The sequence below is a fragment of the Pantherophis guttatus genome, chromosome 15 (genome assembly GCF_059756535.1).
Source record: "Pantherophis guttatus breed Tessera chromosome 15, ASM5975653v1, whole genome shotgun sequence".
Taxonomy (NCBI): Eukaryota; Metazoa; Chordata; class Lepidosauria; order Squamata; family Colubridae; genus Pantherophis; species Pantherophis guttatus.
The window spans coordinates 11,218,845-11,238,339 of record NC_142077.1 but is presented as its reverse complement, the minus strand read 5'-3'; the positions used below and the strand labels follow the sequence as shown (position 1 = coordinate 11,238,339).

The following is a 19,495-nucleotide window of genomic DNA, read 5'->3' as shown; positions in this document are numbered from 1 at the left end:
CTTATCTGCCTTAATTTTGGAGCACAAATGCACCAAGACAAATTCCTTGTGTGTACAATCACACCTGACCAATAAAAAAATTCTATTCTATTCTGTTCTGTATTTTCTATTCTGTTCCATATTTTCTATTCTATTCTATTCTATTCTATTCTATTCTATTCTGTGTTCAGCAGGCAGCAAATTCCCAGTTTGCAAAGAAAGCACCCCCTCCCAAGTGTTTTTAAATGCACGCCCTGCATATTGAAGGAGCATAGTGATCAAACCAATATTTGCTGTTTGCTTCTGATATACTGCTAGAAATCATTTATTAGGAATTAAGCTTTATTATTGGCTTCTTATTAAATTAGTTGTTAGGAACTAATTCTAGCTTAGTACATTGTAACCTTAATACTGGTTGGCATTAGTGCAAAGTTTGTTACCTCGCTTCTGTGTCTCGCTTCTATTCTTGGCTTCAAAGCTAGGCACATCCTTGAAAATATAGAAGAAACCGTTACCCAGGAATAATTTATTTATTTATTTATGTAATTTATATATTTTTTATTTATTTATTTTTATATGCCGCCCTTCTCCAGAGACTCAGGGCGGCTTACAATGCGTTAAGCAATAGCCTTCATACTTTTGTATATTTTTATACAAAGTCAGCTTATTGCCCCCACAAACCGGGTCCTCATTTTACCCACCTTAGAAAGGATGGAAGGCTGAGTCGACCTTGAGCCTGGTGAGAATTGAACTCGCAGTAATTGCAGGCAGCTGGATGTTAAATGCTGCCTTAGTAGGAGGCATTAGCCTCCTACACCACTCAGGCTCCTTCTCCCATAAGACTCAGGGCAGCTTACAAAAACAGAACAAGGAATTACGTAAACAATTAAAATCAGTTTAAAATTAAATTAAAATCAATTAAAAATTATTAAAATTATTTGAAGTCACCCCTACGGATTCAGTCCATTTGGTGAAAAAGCCACGTCTTCAATTTGCGGCGGAAGGAGAGGAGGTCCGGGGCTGTCCTGAGGCCAGTGGGCAGCCCATTCCAGAGAGTTGGCGCTCCCACAGAGAATGCTCTCCCCCTGGGGGCCGCCAGCCGACATTGTGTGGCTGATGGCACCCTGAGGAGGGTGAGCGCACCGGACGGTGGGAGGAAGGCAGGAGATGATTCTGCAGATACCCCGGGCCTAAGCCATGTAGGGCTTTATAGGTGAGCACCAGCACCTTGAAACGAACCCGGAGAGCCACCGGCAGCCAGTGCAGCTCGCGCCGGAGAGGTGTCACACGGGAGCACCGAGAAGCTCCCGTAACAACCCACGCGGCCACATTCTGGACTAACTGTAGTCTCCGGGTGCATCCCAAGGGCAGCTCCATGTAGAATATCAGGCCCCATAGATAAAGGAATCAGAGTAGGGAGTTTTCCTGCCTCATAGATTCTGAATCCTGAAAGCATTCTGCTGGATTTCTCCATACATAAGGTAGAAAGAGACAGGGGCTTCAACAAATAACTTTTTAAAGACCACTTTAGTAACGAACCTTTCAGTGGTGGGATTCAAATAATTTAACAACCGGTTCTCTGCCCTAATGATTTCTACCAACAACCAGTTTGCCAAACTGCTCAGAAAGTTAACAACCGGTTCTCCCGAAGTGGTGCGAACCGGCTGAATCCCACCACTGGAACCTTTGCCTCTGATTGGGTCAACTTTGAAGAGCCTGTAGTACAGTGGACTAAACACTGTTATTAACATCTGCTGCTTGCAATTACTGCAAGTTCAAATCTCACCAGGCTCAAGGCTGACTCAGCCTTCCATTCTTTCAAAGATAGGTGAAATGAGGACCCAGTTGTGGAGGCAATAAGCTGACTTTGTATAAATATACAAAAGTATGAAGGCTATTGCTTAACGCATTGTAAGCCGCCCTGAGTCTCCGGAGAAGGGCGGCATATAAATTAAAAGCAGAAAGAAAAAAAAAGCAAACTTTGTTTCTATCGGCGTAAAATGTATATAATACTCTGAGCCACTCTCGCAGGTGTGTGGCTATTCCTTACATGCATTTTGTCTGTAAGTTTTGGATATTAGTTGTGTCACCCAGCCTTTTTACTTTGGCCATAAATAAAAAAGCTGTTATTTTTATTTTTTTGCAAGCCTTGTTTTGAATCTCACTCTCTTTGGCATCTCAGTGGCTCAGGGAAACGTCTGGGACCTTACAATATAAAACGATGACAAGAGAGCTAAAAATAAAAGGCTTGTGGCTTGAAATCAGACAACCTCAGCCCGCAAGAACATCATAATAATAGTTCAGGTCACTGATTAACTAGATAAGGCAGGTTTGTTGCTCTTTAACGTGCCATAAACTTTCAGTGGTTGCGACATCCGGAGTCTGGTTGGAAGTGTACACAGGCCCTGCCTGTCTGAAAACCTTTGGCCTATTTTCCGTAGCAATCCAGACATGCAGATTGGTGGAGAGGAATATGTTTGAATGGGAGTGTTTGGAAAGGTTAAAAAAAAGTCACAGGAGAGAGAGCTTGTCTGCTTTAAGGTGTTGGAAGAAATGTCTATCTGGGTTCAGTTCCAAGTGGAGAGGAAGACACTGGAAACATGGTGGCTGATTGGAAATATAGTTTTTAATGGTGGACAGGACCACATGGTTTGAGGTCCTGGGCAAAAAACCACATGGGAGAGAGAGAGAGAGAGAGAGAGAGAGAGAGAGAGAGAGAGAGAGAGAGAGAGAGAGAGAGAGAGAGAGAGAGAGAGATTTATACCCTTTGTTGGTAACTTTGTAGGTTGTCTGTGTTCTAGGCTTGGTTGACTCTTGCTGGGTGATGATGTAATGAAAGGGCTTTGGGCAATTCCTACTCTAGCTCTGCCTGAAGGAGGTAGATCTTTGTTATGTAGAATAGACTGGCCCAGGCCTTAATGGCCCATTGACGAAGGTGTGGGGGAGGCTGAGTTTCTGGCTCCCTTTTAGGGGAAATATTCTGCCCTTTTAATATTTCCTAAAATATCGAATTTTCCTAGGAGAGGGGTGGGTGCTAACTTCCTACAAAGGGGAAGCAGCAAAAACAGCCAAATGCATGTTTCTCAAGGTTGAATTAAGGCTTTGTTTTATTTTTTTGATTTATTTATTGTGACATTGTACCATAGGATGTAGGTGGTTGGTTTCTATTGAAAAAAAGAAATTGCTGAAACCCCTCCTCTTCGTCAGTGCTTATAATAATAAAGGTTTAATTTTCCCACAAAGGCCACCACAGAACATCTCTTTCATTTCCTTGGGTTTTTTAAAAAAAAACTTCATTTTTTATTTTATTCAGAAGGTTAAAATACAAGGCTTAGAATAACTTTATTGTCACTTTGAATGTACACTGATCGGCATGCATTAAAATGAAATTTCCTTGCATACAGCTCTCAAAGGGAGCGCTCACCTCCAATATACTACATGAACATGATAAAATAATTAAATAAATAAATACTGTTGGAAGAAATATCCTTCTGGGTTCTGCTCCAAGTGGGGAAACAGACACCGGAAACATGGAGACTGCTTGGAAAGATGGTTTAATGGTGGACAGGATCATATGGCTTGAGTTCCTGAACAGAAAAGGGGCAGATACAGTGAGTCCCTGGGTTTTTATGCTCTCCCTGGCTCTGCATTTCTTGGGGCCCCAAAAGAGTATCCTGACTGGTCGTCAGACTCCCAGGGGGTGGGGGTCTTAGCTAGCCTTGCTGGCTGATGGTCACATGTGCTTCCCAGGTCACATGTGGTGAGTTTCTGCTGCTATTGTGTAGAGGGCTAATCCTATCTTTGTTGGATCTTGGGCAATTCCTACTATGGCTCTGCCTGAAGGAGGTAGATCTTTGTTATGTAGAATAGACTGGCCCAGGCCTTAATGGCCCATTGACAAAGGGTGGGGCAGGAAGATGGGAGCTGCTTCAAAACATGCTTATCCCTGGGAAATATAATATTCTGCCTTTTTCATATTTCCTAAAATATTTCACTCTTCCAGGAAAGGGGTGGGTGCTAACTTCCTACAATACAAAATTACGCATATACTTCCAGACGCAAGATTTGTTTTTCTTGCCATGTACATGTATACATCCGAACTAGACTGTTGTTTCTCTGTGTCATATTATGTGGGTACATGCATAATTTTATATTTAGTTTCTTATTTGGTCATGTTTATATAGCATATATTGGAGGTGGTGACCCTTTGAGAGCTGCATGCAACAAAATTTCATTTTTTAAAAATATACAAATACAAATTTCTTTACAAAATAGCAAAGAAGAAAAAATTAACAGGCAAGAACAAAAAATGTGAATTAAAAAGGACAAAAACAAAATATATTGTTTTTTTAGAATAGAATAGAATCCTGTATTGGCCAAGTGTGATTGGACACACAAGGAATTTGTCTTTGGTGCATACACTCTCAGTGTACATAAAAAGACAAGATACGTTCGTCAAGGATGATAAGGTACAACACTTAATGATAGTCGTAGGGTACAAATAAGCAATCAGCTCATACTAGGAAAGAATCAGATAGATAGATAGATAGATAGATAGATAGATAGATAGATAGATAGATAGATAGATAGATAGATAGAATTCTGTATTGGCCCAAGTGTGATTGGACACACAAGGAATTTGTTCTTTGGTACATAAAAAGAAAAGATTGTTGCAATTGATTTGTCAATGTTCAACTAGGGGTGATAATATGTTTTTTGACTTTTTGTCCATTTTGTTAGTTTTGTTTTGTTTTTTACGATCGCTCTGAATTTTCTCACAGGAAAAGCAATATTGCTTTGGGATAATATATAAACCCAAGCCCAGTTCTTTGAGAGAGAGAAAATTATCAATAGGGACATATCACTGCTGCTATTATTATTTCTTTAAATTTATTGTTCTCCCAACTCCCCATAAGAAATTCTGTTACTAATCATAGATTTAAAAATCTCTATGGTTATTCTTGAGGAAGGCTCCTATACACAAAAGGATGCATCTCTTCCCTTTTTTCCCCCCACCCATCTCCTCTTCCTAGCTCTACAGCTCCACTTCCTGTTTCGCGGCCCACTTTCAAGATGGCCGAACGAACAACTTCCGCCCCGAAGCCGCCGTCTCCAATGAGCGGAAAGCTTTCTTAAAGGAACGCCTACCTTTCCCCGCTTTTCTGCGCCGGCTCGGAGGATGGTGGTGGCGTCTTTCCGAGAGGCGCATGCGCGAAGGCGGGCTGCTTTTTGGGGGGCACCAGAGTGGGCTTCTTGAGGGGCGACGATGGCGGCGGGGTGCCGGGGGGGCTGTTGCGGGTGCTGCTGCTGCTGCTGTGGGGAAACAGAGAGCCGCACTCCGGAAGAGCTGGTGAGGGGTGGGCTAGGAGGGGCTTTCCTCGTTAGACCCCCCCTTTTTTTTCAACAGATATGGGGGTGGGGTATTACATTTGCATATGCAAATTAGGCTGGGTCTGGTAGCACTTTTTATTTTTTTTGTTGTTACCTCATGGCAAAGGCGAAGAGGGCGCCTCTGAGCACGTACAGAGTTCCTTGTGGAGCCCAAGAGGTTGAACATTCAAAATGTGCTGAGGATTTTGGAAGGGCAGGAGGAGAAACAATATATATATATATATTTGTTTCTTATATATATATAAGAAATAGCAGAAATTATTATTTGTGAGAATATTACGCGCAAGAAAACGACGGAAATAAAAGCCAACCAAAACGTGAAATTAAAAGCGGGAGTCTTTTAAGTATTGTTTCATTTGCAAAGGCAACGACTTCAGCATGCCTTGGATTTCCAAGGCACTCCATGCAAAATCTCGCTTTTTAGGTGTTTTATTTTTCCCCTGCATGTTCGTTATGAATATTTATTTTATATTTATTTTGTTTGTCAAACAAGTACAAGATAACAAGTATAGGTATGAACAGAAGCATGAGAAAAGGAAGTAAATATATTTGGTTTGCCTTTATCATACTGATCTGTTAATTATTTATTTTATTTTGCAGACCATCCTTGGAGAGACGGAGGATGAAGACGATGAAATTCTGCCCCGTAAAGACTATGAGGTGAAGTGCCTCAAAAAAGAGCTTCATTTGTTAGAAAGAGCATGAAGCATTGCAGAAAAAAAGGAGAGAGATGTTGCTGGGAGTTTCTGCTTCTCTCTTAAAAGACTGAAAGTAAAGTTAAGAGTAGTTGCCCAAAAATGGGACGTGGGTGGCTCAGTGGCTAAGACGCTGAGCTTGTCGATCAGAAAGGTCGGCGGTTCGAATCCCTAGTGCCGCGTAACGGGGTGAGCTCCCGTGGCTTGCCCCAGCTTCTGCCAATCTAGCAGTTCGAAAGCACATAAAAAAAATGCAAGTAGAAAAATAGAGACCACGTTTGGTGGGAAGGGAACAGCATTCCATGCGCCTTTGGCGTTGAGTCATGCCGGCCACCTGACCACGGAGACGTCTTCCGACAGCGCTGGCTCTTCGGCTTTGAAACGGAGATGAGCACCGGCTCCTAGAGTCGGGAACGACTAGCACATATGTGCGCGGGGAACCTTTACCTAGTTGCCCAAAGCTGTTTCATTCCCGAGTAGGTCTCTTCTAAATGAGCCTTTTTTGGCCAAACTCTGCGACTTCAATCGATGTTGGGAAACTAAGCGAGGTCAGAGTTGAGTATCCTTGGAAAGGAGACCACAAAGAAACCCCCGGGAACATAGGCAGGACAGGAGGGTCAAAACAACACAGCCTGAAAGAATAGCAAATTTCTTTTGTACAGCTGGAAAGAAAATGGCTTGGACAAGTAGGTTTAGTCACCTTTAAAGTGATTTTAAGGTGGCATTTTCAGTTACTCCGGAGAGGGTGGCTTTCTTTACTTAGCAGCCAACTTCTTGCAGCACTCAAAATTAGGGTTGATGAATTAGGTTCAACTACCATGTTTTCCTGAAAATAAGACCCTGTCTTATATTTTTATGAACCCTGAAATAAGCGCTTGGCCTTATTGCCATGCACTCAAAAGCCCCATTGGGCTTATTTATCAGGGGATGTCTTCTTTTGGAGGAAACAGGGTAGTTTTTCATAGGATTATGGATTTATTTATTTAGCGTATGGCAAATACATGGACTTATAGTAGTTCAAATGTTCATGTCCAGTCCACCCAGCCATTTAAGGACAGGGTGGTGTATGTTGAAAAAAATCAGACATTGGGCCGGTGTAAACTCTTGATGGACATTAGGACACAATGTGGTGGATAGTTTGAGGATTATGGAGTTTGACATACAGTCCTCAACTTACGACGACAAGTCATAATTGAGCCCCTAATTTTTGTTGCTCAGCAAAACATTTGTTAAGTGAGTTTTGCGCCATTTTACGACCTTCCTTGCCCCAGATGTTAAATGAACCACTTGCCGTTGTTAAGTGAATCTGGTTTTCCCGTTGACTTTCCTTGTCAGAAGGTTTCAAAAGGGGATCATGTGACCCCGGGATACTGCACCTGTCATAAATATGAGTCGGTTGCCCAACGTCCCTTGAACGTGGGAATGCTGCAGTGGTTGTAAGTGTGAAAAATGGCCCCTATGTGATTTTTTTCAGTGCTGTTGTAACATTGAACGGTCACTCACTAAACGAACTGTGGTAAGTCGGGGACTACCTGTAGTGTGAGGTGTGGATCCAACTATCGCATGAAATGGCTTTTGCTTAAAGTAGCCTGCTCGTCAGCCTTTCTGAAAATATTGGCATTTCGTTTCTCCTCTCCAGAGTTTGGATTATGATCGGTGCCTCAATGAACCGTACTTGGAAGTCCTAGAAAGCCTCGATAACAAGGTAAGACGTAACAGGAGTCTTGATCGCAGTGGGTTTAGTAAATCAAATTGTGAAAGGGGGCTTGCGTTCCTGGGAATAGAGGAATATTTGAATTTGCTTCAAAGCGTATTAATGTTACTGTCAGGCAGGGGTGAAATGTTCCCAGTTCGGACCGGATCGCCCGATCCGGTAGCGATAGTGGCAGGCGATTTGGAGAACCGGTAGCAAAAATCCCTGCCCCTCCCATGCCCAGCTGAGCTGTGCAATCATCAGAGGCTTTTTTTAAAAAAAAAACATTGTTTCTACAACCTCTTCGGCTGAAAAAATGCTTTTAAAAGTAAAAAAAAAAAGCCTCTGATTGTGCGGCTCAGCTGGGATCATCAGAGGCTTTTAAAAGCATTTTTTCTACAACCTCTTCGACAGAGGTTGTAAAAAAATGCTCTTAAAAGCCTCTGAGGGCAGAGGCCAAGGCTTTTTTTTTTCTTTTATAAGCCTCTGATGATCCCAGATGAGTTGCCTGATCGGCAGAGGCTTTTAAAAGCATTTTTTTTACAACCTCTTGGGCCGAAGAGGTTGTAGAAAAAATGTTTTTAAAAGTTAAAAAAAAAAAAAAGTTGGCCACGCCCACCCAGTCACATTACCCCCACCCCCACCAAGCTACGCCCACAGAACCGGTAGTAACAAATTTTACATTTCACCACTGCTGTCAGATCTGGAAGCCATCTGCAGGCCTGCCACAATTAATGCTGTGGGAAACTGGGAGGGGGGATTGTATGGAGCTGGGGAGATATGTAGTCAAAATAACATTCCTTTCTCCAAGAGTCAAGGCCACTCTGCCCTGCACCTGGAGGGGTGTGACTGGGAAGCATCTCCAGTTGGGACGGTGCATTGATTGGACCATGTGATGGACATGTGGGTGCTGGTACAGGGACCTGAACTTTCTTTTGGGTGGGGAAAACCTGGAAGCTTTCAGATTCGGGTTTTCCCAGATGTGCCAATATGCCATCTCTAATAAAATGGAACTTTGAGGAATGCCTAACCTCGGAGTTTTCTTTCGTTGGGGGTGTTACTTGGAATCCTGACATTTACTGTGAGAGGTACTCTACGTTTCAAATGCATGCTTCTATCCATATTCTCCATCCAGTGAGTAGCTAAAGAGCAAGAGTAATTACAGGGAGTCCTCGACTTACGACCACAACTGAGCCCAACATTTCTGTTGCTAAGTGAGACATTTGTTAAGTGAACTTTGCGACCTTTCTTGACTCGGTTTGTCAGGTGAATACTGCCGTTCTTAAATTAATAACACGTCTGTTAAGTGAATCTGGCTTCCCCGCTGACTTTGCTTGTGAGAAGGTTGCGCAAGGCAGATCGCGGGATCCCGGGACGCTGCAGCTGTCATAAGTACGAGTCAGTTGCCGAAGTGTCTGAATTCTGATCACGTGACCATGGGGATGTTGTGAAAAACAGTCATAAGTCACTTTTTTCCCGAGCCGTTGAAACTTTGATCGGTCACTAAATGAACCGTTGTAAGTTGGGGACCACATGTATAGAACAATGTGTGTGTTTCTATTAGTAAATTGCTAAGGTTTACGGGTCTGGGAATCTATCAACATTGGTTGCTGTTGATAGTTTTTCCCTTTGTAAACTACCATATTTTTCACAGTAAAAAACGCACCTTTTTCCCCCCTAAAAGGGGGTGAAAATTTAGGTGCGTCTTATACACCGAATGTAGCCCCGCCCACCCACTGGCCCCCACCCTTTGGCCTCTGCCTCCCAGCAGTTACCTCCTTGCAAGCAAACAGCAAGGAAAAACAGTTCCTTTCAGCTTCAGCACAACCTCATTAGCACAAGTTGATTGGATCGGCCTCCCGACTCTCAGCTGATTTGCTCTCAGCTGTTTTGCGCAGGGCTCTGCTGCTTGCTGCAAAGAGGTAAATTGTTGGAGCAGATTTTTTTTTTTCCTTGTGCTAATCAAGCTACGCTGAAAACGAAACTGAAAGTAAAGCAGGCTGTTCGTTGCAAGGAGGCAAAACTGCTCAGAGGCAGAGGGAGATTTCTTTTTCTTTTTTTCCTCACCCAAAAAGGTAGGTGCGTCTTATACTCCGAAAAATACGGTAATCTTATCTTTGCGGATGAGGCTGAGTTGGAACGTCTGATTGCAAGCACTTCCAAAGTTGAACTGTGTGTTTCGGCGTGGATTTGACCAACGTGTAGCTTTTATCATCCACGCCCCCAGGTGCCCCGTTCGACCTTTGCCTGGGGAATGTTGATTGAAGGAAAAGCACTCAGACCATCGATTGGCACAAAGCGGTTATCAAAATGCTCTGAGCACAATTTGGAGCTGAAAGTGAAACACACAATTCTGGGTTTAAACGTCTGCAGAGATTCTCCGTCATCCAGTCACGCTTGTCCCAAAGGTGCTTTTTTGTCAAGAGGCAACTGGACTTTCTTGTTTTTTCTTTTTAAGACGTTTCGCTTCTCATCCAAGAAGCTTCTTCGGCTCTGACCGGATGATGGTGGGGAAGGGAAGGATTTATACTCCTTGGCAGACAGCTGGTCATTTCCATCCTTTTAAGAGAGCCCTTGAGGCTACTTGGAGGTTTGTCTGTGTCCTCAGGGTCACCTGAGTAGTGCAAGTGGTTCCTTTAATCTGCAATTTTTCTGGAATTTTTCTGGAAATCCATTCATACCTCCCACACCGTTCGAAGGGTGTCCAGAAAAGAGATTCTCAGAAAAAGGATCTTTGGGACAACCTGTTGTGGTCTGCCAGCAGCCTACGAAGCTGTCAGTGGAGTCAGACAATGAGGAGGCTGAGGAAGAACATGGGCCAGTCCTGGAGTCTGGGGAAGGCCCGGATGAGGGCTCTGCGTCGGAGGCAGAGATGGGGCCAGGGCCATCGGGGAGTGATGTGTGGACTCCGGAGCCTCCAGAGGCTGACATCAGAGAGGCAGAGGAACAGGAGGAGCCTGTTCCTAGTGCACGCATGAGAAGAGCTGCCAGAAGGCAAGAGCAGCTGCAGCAAAGAGGACGACTCAGGAGTAAGGCCAAGAGATGATTGGCCCCTCCCATAAGGCTTAAAAAGACCAGCAACGGCTCTTGGGCTGTTTGCCGGAAAACAACGTTGATAGTCTTGCTGCGCTTATCTCTTGTTGGCGTCTTCTGCTTCTGAACTTTTGCCAAGAGATGCCTTTGGCAGTTTGCCTAATTATACCAAGGTTGGTGATTAGACTGAAGAATGGTGTTTTGAGAACTTTGCTTTCATTTAATTTGGAAGACGCTGAGAATGAGTTAATTCTCAGCTGTTTTAATAAAATCTGTTTGTTTCTTGGAACTGTGTTTTGCATTTAATGTTAACTACGTGGGCCTGGGACACAACACAACCATGATCTGGATGACTGGGAATTCTCCATAGACTTTTAGCTATACCATTTGGGATGAACGCCCTTCCAATCTTGTGGGAGGTATGAGCGGATTTCCGGAAAAATCGTAGGCTGCAGGAACCATTTGCACCCCTCGGGTGACCCTGAGGACACAGACAAACCTCCAAGTGGCCTCAACGACTCTTTTAAAACACGGGTGTCAAACTCGATCGTGTCGCGTGACGTTTTGGGATGTATCGCCATGGATTTTTTGTCTATGCGGAGCCCGGGGTGGGCGTGGCCTGTGCGTGAGGCATCCGCCAGTTTGACAGGCCTGCTGTCAAAGAATGCCAATGACCAGCTGTCTGCAAGGAGCATAAATCCTTCCATTATTCCCCACCACTCAGTCAGAGGTGAAGAAGCTTCTTGGATGAGAAGCGAAACGTCTTCAAGAGAAAAAACAATAAAAGTCTGGTTGCCTCTTGGAAAAAAAAAAAAGCCAGCAGCTAGACTGTTGGTAGCACAATATTGGAAGAAGGATTCTGCCTACTATTGAAGAATGGACATTGAAAGTAGCGAATTTAGCGGAAATGGTGAAGATTTCAGCATATTTGAAGGACTATACACAAGAAAGATACATATCGGAATGGAGAAGATGGATTGGTTATATGCAAAATAAGTATCAGATAAGAAAATATCAAATAGTTTATGAATGAATGTTAAACTTTATTTTAGAAGTATCATGTTATCCATAGTGGAGTTAAGGTTTCAGGTGGAGAATAGGTAGTTTAAGAATAGTTAGGCTAATTTAGCTTATGATTGTTAATTGAAATACCCTGTATTTTACTCTGGGAAGTCTGGGGGGGAGGGGGGGGAATGGGGGGGATTTTCTTTGTAAAACTTTTCAATAAAAAAAAAAAGAAAAAGCATCGATTTTAAATCGTTTCTTTTTTTAAAAAAATGAAGCATATGGCCATTTGTTTAAACAAGTTATTTAAGCTATCGCATCTTCCCAAAAGCATCCATGAGATCTAGAAACCTGATGTTTGCCTTTGTCTTTCTCCCTTTCAGAAAGGCCAGCGCTATGAAGCGGTGAAGTGGATGATGGTTTTTGCCATCGGAGTTTGCACGGGGATGGTAAGCCGCGAGTGCTGTCTGCTCCGAGATAGACACGCTCTTTTATTGATTTATTTTATTGATTGCTTCGATTTATATGCCGCCCTTCTCCGGAGACTCAGGGCGGCTTACAATGCGTTAAGCTATAGCCTTCATCCTTTTGTATATACCTGCTCAGTAGGGCTTTTGCCCCCCCCCCCAGCGATGTTCTTTTTTATACAAAGTCAGCTTATTGCCCACACAATCCGGGTCCTCATTTTACCTACCTCGGAAGGATGGAAGGCTGAGTCAACCTTGAGCCTGGTGAGATTCGAACTTGCAGTAATTGCAGGCAGCTGGTGTTACTTAACAGTACTTTAATCTGCTGCGCCACCAAGGCTCTTCTTATCTTTTCCTTAGTGTGCAGTTGCTAACATAAGACAGTAGAAAACAGGCACGTAATCCTCGACTTACGACCACAACTGAGCCCAAAGATTCATGCTGCTAAGTGAGGCATTTGTTAAAGTTTTGTTTTTGCCCCCATTTGATGACTTTTCTGGCTTCAAAAACGTGCCTAAATAAGACAGCATAGAACCCGGGTGATTTCCACTACCGGTTCGCCTGAATCAATCCGAACCGGCTGAATACCACCTCTGAGCACAGCCCTCTCTAAGCGGTTTACAGAGTCGCCCCCAAAAATCTGGGTCCTCATTTTACCGACTTTGGAAGGATGGAAGGCTGAGTCAACATTGAGCCAGTCAGGATTGAACTTCAGACTGTGGGCAGAGTTAGCTTGCAGTACTGCATTCTAACCAGGATGCAGAAGGAAGTGAAGGGAAGGGAAGGGAAGGGAAGGGAAGGAAGGAAGGAAGGAAGGAAGGGAAGGCAATAGCACTTAGACTTATATACCGCTTCACAGTGTTTTGCAGCCCTCTCTAAGCGGTTTATAGTGTCAGCCTCTTGCCCCCAACAATCTGGGTCCTTGGAAGGACGGAAGGCTGTGTTAACCTTGAACCGGTCAGGATTGAACTCCAGGTGGTGGGCAGAGTTAGCCTGCAATATTTTATTCTAACCATTGGGAGGGAGGGAGGGAAGGAAGGAAGGAATAAGGAAGACAATGAGAGAAGAATGGAAGGAAGGAAGATAGCAATAGCACTTAGACTTATATACCACTTCACAGTGCTTCCCAGCCCTCTCTAAGCGGTTTACAAGAGCCAGCCTCTTGCCCCCAACAATCTGGGTCCTTGTTTTACCGACCTCAGAAGGATGGAAGGCTGAGTCAACCTTGAGCTGGTCAGAATTGAACTGCTGGCAGTGGGCAGAGTCAGCCTGCAATGCTGTATTCTAACCATAGGGAGGGAGGGAAGGAGAAAGGAAGGAAGGAAGGAAGGACGCTTAGACTTATATACCGCTTCATAGTGCTTCACAGCCTCTCTAAGCGGTTTACAGAGTCAGCCTCTTGCCCCCAAACAATCTGGGTCCTCGTTTTACCCACCTTGGAAGGACGGAAGGCTGAGTCCACCTTGAGCCGGTGAGATTCGAACTGCCAAACTGCTGGCAGCCGGCACTCTTAACTTTTGTAACTTTGAACAGTCACTAAATGAAGTTGTATCGTTGTTGTTGTTGTTTTAAATTGCCTTGTTCCTTCCTCCCTCTGCAGGTGGGCCTTTTTGTAGACTTTTTCGTCCACCTCTTCACCAGAATCAAATTCCACGTGGTTCAGAACTGTATCTTTTCTAGTTTGAATGGTGGGTCTTGAAAGTTGACAGGAGAGAGAGAGAGAGAACGCCAATCGTCCCGTTAGAGGAATCCTGCTGGCCTTGGGCAGGGCCCAGTGCTTGGGGCAAAACAATTACAGTAACGGTAACAGTCACGGAAGGGACCTTGGAGGTCATATAGTCCAACCCCCCTCACGCAGGAGACCTGTACTAGGGATTCGAACCGCCAAACTGCCGATTTTTCTGATCGAGAAGCTCAGTGTCTTAGCCACTGAGCCCACCTAGTCAGGCGTTGTTACCTTGCTCTTAAGCCAGGTACTTTTTCATGAACATCACTTGGTGCTTCTTCCTTCCTTTCCTTGACTCCGTCTCTGCAGCGGTGGAGGACTGCAGCGAGAAAGGTTGCCTGGCCATCTCTCTGCTGGAGCTGTTGGGCTTCAACCTCACCTTCATCTTCCTGGCCAGCCTCTTTGTCTTAATCCAGGTAAGGCTTCTCTTCTGGTTCTCCGTTCACAAGGAATAGATTTACAATCAACAATCTGTCTGTAGAGATTCTCAGATGGTGGTTGATCCAAAGCAGTGGTGAAATACAAAAATTTGTTGCTACCGGTTTGGTGGGTGTGGCTTGGTGGGCGTGGCTTGTTTTTGTTTTTTTTTTGGCTTTAATTTATATGCCGCCCTTCTCTGGAGACTCAGGGCGGCTTACAGTGCGTTAAGCAATAGCCTTCATACTTTTGTATATTTATACAAAGTCAGTTTATTGCCCCCACAATCTGGGTCCTCATTTCACCTACCTTAGAAAGGATGGAAGGCTGAGTCAACTTTGAGCCTGCAGTAATTGCAGAAAGCTTGATGTTAATAACAGTGCTTTAGTCCACTGTACTACAGGCTCGTTGGGTCATGTGACAGTGGGCGTGGCTGACCTTTTTAAAAAAAAAATTTTTAAAAGCATTTTTTACTACCTATTCGCCCGAACCGGTAGCATTTCACCCCTGACCCAAAAATGCTTTTTCAGGAGGCAAACTGGATTTTCTTGGTTTTTTTTCTTTTGAAGATGTTTCACTTCCCATCCAAGAAGCTTCTTCAGCTCCATTCCCCACTAACCTGTCAGTGCTGAAGAAGCTTCTAGCTGCGGTTAAGACATGTAAAATTAAACATGTATTCCCTTTATTATATTTTTTCCGGTAAGCTGCCCAAAACAAGAATATTTCTGATTTTAAATCTATATTGTTGTTTTATCATTTTTTTTTCCCCAACCACATATGTACTTTTCTCCAGTATTTTTTGACTTTGGGGCATGTCCACCACATATGACAGTACGAGCCTGGTGCCTGATGACATTTCCAACATTTAGCAGAATTATCCTTAAACATCTTTGCCAACCTTGTGGGTGAAAAACGCCGTCTGTAAATCATTTTATAAACGTCCTGTGTTGTGCCTTCCTTTCCAGCCAGTAGCTGCCGGATCTGGGATTCCAGAGATCAAGTGTTACCTGAACGGAGTCAAGGTCCCCGGGATCGTACGTCTTCGGACTCTGATCTGCAAAGCCCTGGGGGTCCTTTGCAGCGTGGCTGGAGGTAACGCCCCAAAACCGTCGCTCATTCTCGGTCCTTGTTCTTTCTGGCGCTGGGAAGGTAGCTGGGTTTTCCCGTAACCAGACGTATCTTTTCTCCCAGGTCTTTTTGTAGGGAAGGAAGGCCCCATGATCCACAGTGGCGCTATCGTCGGGGCTGGCCTACCTCAGGTGAGCGCGAGTGCTAAGCTCGTCCCAATGGGGCAGTGTGAGATTTTTAAAAAACAGCAAACCTCATAAAAAGTGAAACAGAGACTATGAACAAGTAAAAAGTAGATTTATTATATATGTATGTATATATGTATGTATGTATGTACGTATATGTATATATGTGTATTTTTCTTCAACCGGGTATTTTCCTACCTAAACCAAGTTTCTCAACTTGCAGCCATAACTCAGTGAAATCACATCCACTATCCTAGGCTTCTTCAGACAGCAAGCAAGCATTTTGCTGCCTTTTGGGAGACTAATATAGATCTATTTCGGACTGATTGGTCCTAATCAGTTAGCCACACCCTTACCATATGTTCCCTTCCCGTAGAGGCTAAGTATTTGCTTTCTTCTCTTATCGTAGGTTTTTGTGTGTATTTTTCCTCAACCGGGTATTTTCCTACGTAAACCAAGTTTCTCAACTTGCAGCCATAACTCAGTGAAATCACATCCACTATCCTAGGCTTCTTCAGACAGCAAGCAAGCATTTTGCTGCCTTTTGGGAGACTAATATAGATCTATTTCAGACAATCAGCAAAACAATTAGAATGCCCCCACCAGATATTGTTTTTGTATGTTACATAACATTTTGGCTTTCATTCACATGTTCCCACCCTGGAGTTCCCCTCCAAAATTCCTCTCCAAAAATACGTCTCTTCCTCTTTTTCAATAGAACTTAGGTCAAGGATGGGCAAATGTGGCTCTTTTACAACCGGTGGACTTCAACTCCCAGAATTCCTGAGACAGCCAAGCTTGGCTGTCTCCGGAATTCTGGGAGTTGAAGTCCACCGGTTGTAAAAGAGCCACATTTGCCCACCTCTGACTTAGGTCAACCTGACCCAACTTAGAATGTACCAAAACATCTATTTCCTCAAAACCAAGGAGTCACAGTTCCCTTATTTTTAGTCACAGTTCCGTTTCCCAGAACAAAATGCTTACCCATGTCCTATTCTGATTAATGCTGGAGAGCCAAACTCAGGTTATATAAAACAGTTATATAAAGCATGTTATATAAAGGTTAAATATGGAGTTGCTTAGGTTTTTTAATTTTTACAGGAATAATTCATTTTTCTCTCAGGCAGAAATGTTTTTTTCAAGACTTCAATTTCCTAAAACTTCCTTTCCGTTTGTATAGCACGTTGGGGGGAAAAAAATTTTCTTTCCTTACTATTGATTTTTGTATTGATTTTTCTTTCTTTTTTTTCTCCTTTCTGTTATTCTTTAACAATAAAAATATAATAATTTTTTTTTAAATGTTTTTTTCAAAAATGCTTCTCTGGATCTGTGCTTGGTGTGTTCCAATGCAAGATAAAAAAAAGCTGAGTTTTAGTTAACGCTTTCCAAGGTTTTCACTTGAGGCAAAGATTTCTGACAGGAAAATCCCAGTTTTGCTAACCTGCATTTTTCAGAATTTGGCCAACCTAGAACAAGCGCCGATACCTGGGTCCCAGAGGTCTGTCTTTGTGTCTGGTTTTACAGTTGTGAGATTAAGAAGAGTTCATCGCCTTTTGGGGTTTTTCTTTCCAAAAGAAAAAACAGACACTTCAGATAATTACAGGTAGTCCTCCACTTACGACCGCCATTGAGCCAAAAAGTTCTGTTGCTAAGTGAGACATTCGTTAAGTAAGCTTCGCCCTATTTTACGACCTGTTTTGCCTAAAATGACCTGTTTTACGGCCGTCATTAAGTGAATCCGTGCAGCTGTTAGATTAGTCACACGGTTGTTAAACGAATCTGGCTTACCTGTTGACTTGGGCTTGTCAGACGGTCACAAAAGGGGATCACATGACCCTGGGACTCTGCAACCATCATAAATACGAGTCAGTGGCCAAGCGTCTCATGACCACGGGGATGCTGCAACGGTCGTGAGTGTTGAACAACGGTCGTAAGTCCCTTTTTTTCACTGCCGTTGTCACCTTGAACGGTCACTAAATGAGCTGTTGTAAGTCGATGACTACCTGTGTAGTATCACTCCCTGTGAATTTTGTCTGGTGTTTTTTTATATATATATGTGTGTGTGTGTGTGTGTGTATGTATATATATATATAAGAGGCGATAGACATCACAAACGTTTAAAGTTCGCGATAGACATCATGAACATCCGGAACGTTTAAAAGTTTAAAATTTTTTATTTTAAAACTTGTGCTAAGCTTTCGTCGGCCCCTACCGACTTCATCAGAGTATAAAATCAATTTAGTCATTGCGCGTGTAACAGGCCCACGCCCTTGCCTTCCTCCTGTAATTATCTTTTTTTCTGCCTTAGTCATGCTGACCGATGACAATGCACTTTCCCCTGCCTCCTTCCCCATTGTGTGTTGCCTCTTTCTCTCCCTTCCCTAAATAAAAAATTTTAAACTTTTAAACGTTCCAGAGATCGTGATGGTCTATCTATTTAGCTCTCATCAGCTAGCCATATTCTTACTCGGATTCGAACTTGGGCTGCCTGCATATTAGGCAGTTGTATTAACCTCTGAGCCACAAGTTCTCCTCCCTTCATCAACTTGAGCCAGGGGAGAGATTAAGTGTTTTTCTATCAAGGCACCTGGTCTACCCCAACATGTGGGATATGTATATATATATATGTAAATAACTTGGCAAATCCACAATTATCCTTCAACATTCACTTACTTTTCCTTCTCTCTCTCTTTTTTGTTGTGCAGTTCCAGAGTATCTCTTTAAGGAAAATCCAGTTTAATTTCCCCTATTTCCGAAGTGACAGGTATGGTGGCTCCTTGAGTGGAGAAGGCATGGCTCTATGTGTAGGAGAAGGATGTGTTTTCAGATTTGCTGTTTGCCCAGTGGTGAAAATTTAATCATGTTTTGCTGTGGGATGGTGTTGCTATGTGGTGTCTCTTTTAGAGAAGCAATTGCACCCTCTCATCAACGGCTGCCTTCGTTATTGGCTGCCAATCAGCTATCAGACAACAACTGTCAACCCATAGATGGAGAAGCTCCCGTGTTTCCTCGAAAAGAAGACCCGGTCTTATTTTCTTTTGACGCCTGAAAAAATGGCTAGGGCTTCTTTTCGGGGGGGTCTAATTACTGACTCATCTTGTGGTGGCGGCACCAACAGCTCTGGCCAACAGGAGCCCGCTGCCGGCCCACTTCTGCGGCCACTTGCTGTCGCTCGCACGCGTTACCCCTGGCTTCCGTTTCGCCGTTAGAGCCTTCCGGAAGTCCCTCTGCAGCTGAGAAACGGGCTCCGGATTGATGCATGCTTTGCCCCCCTGCCTTGGCTTCCATTTCGCCTTCAGAGGCCTTCCAGAAAACCCTCTGCAGCTGGTAACAGAGCCCCGGATTGATCTGGAGCTCTATTATCAGCTTTCCGGAAGCCTCTGACAGTGAAACAGAGGCCGGGGGTGACACACGCAAGTGGCCACAGAAGAAGGGGATGTGTGGGATGTGTGAGGCCTGGTAAGTAGGGCAGCTTCACCACCCCGCATCCCCACCCTAGCTTAATTTTTACCTGTGCACCCTGCACCCACCTCTTGCACCCCACCCCCTGCACCCCGGGGTAGGCAGGATCTCGGCTAATTTGGGGGGGTAGGGCCTATATTGGGCACATGTGTAACAATCAAGCTAGGGCTTACTTTCGGGGTAGGTCGTGTTTTTGGAGAAACACGGTATTTATTTTCCTCTTCTTTTAAAATTTCTAACTCTGAAATCTGCTCAGCTGTCAGGCTTTGAGGTCGTCTCAAATAAATTGCATTTCAAACAAAGTCTTTGAAGGAAAACTCCTATTTATTAAGCACGACATTCTACACCCGGCTCCATCGAAGCCAACACTGACT

At 43.8% G+C, this 19,495-nt stretch overlaps 1 protein-coding gene across 1 annotated transcript in view; it reads left to right on the top strand.

Moving 5' to 3' along the window:
- The first annotated feature begins 5,152 nt into the window (after positions 1-5,152).
- CLCN6 (Cl-/H+ antiporter 6) overlaps positions 5,153-19,495 on the top strand; it is a 39,856-nt gene continuing 25,513 nt past the window's right edge. The window contains exons 1-9 of the mRNA XM_034407752.3: positions 5,153-5,329; positions 5,971-6,030; positions 7,705-7,770; positions 12,180-12,245; positions 13,864-13,930; positions 14,299-14,405; positions 15,372-15,498; positions 15,598-15,665; positions 18,365-18,423. Coding sequence (XP_034263643.1) covers positions 5,246-5,329; positions 5,971-6,030; positions 7,705-7,770; positions 12,180-12,245; positions 13,864-13,930; positions 14,299-14,405; positions 15,372-15,498; positions 15,598-15,665; positions 18,365-18,423 — 704 coding nt within the window. The 5' untranslated portion in view covers positions 5,153-5,245. The remainder of the gene's footprint in view (positions 5,330-5,970; positions 6,031-7,704; positions 7,771-12,179; positions 12,246-13,863; positions 13,931-14,298; positions 14,406-15,371; positions 15,499-15,597; positions 15,666-18,364; positions 18,424-19,495) is intronic.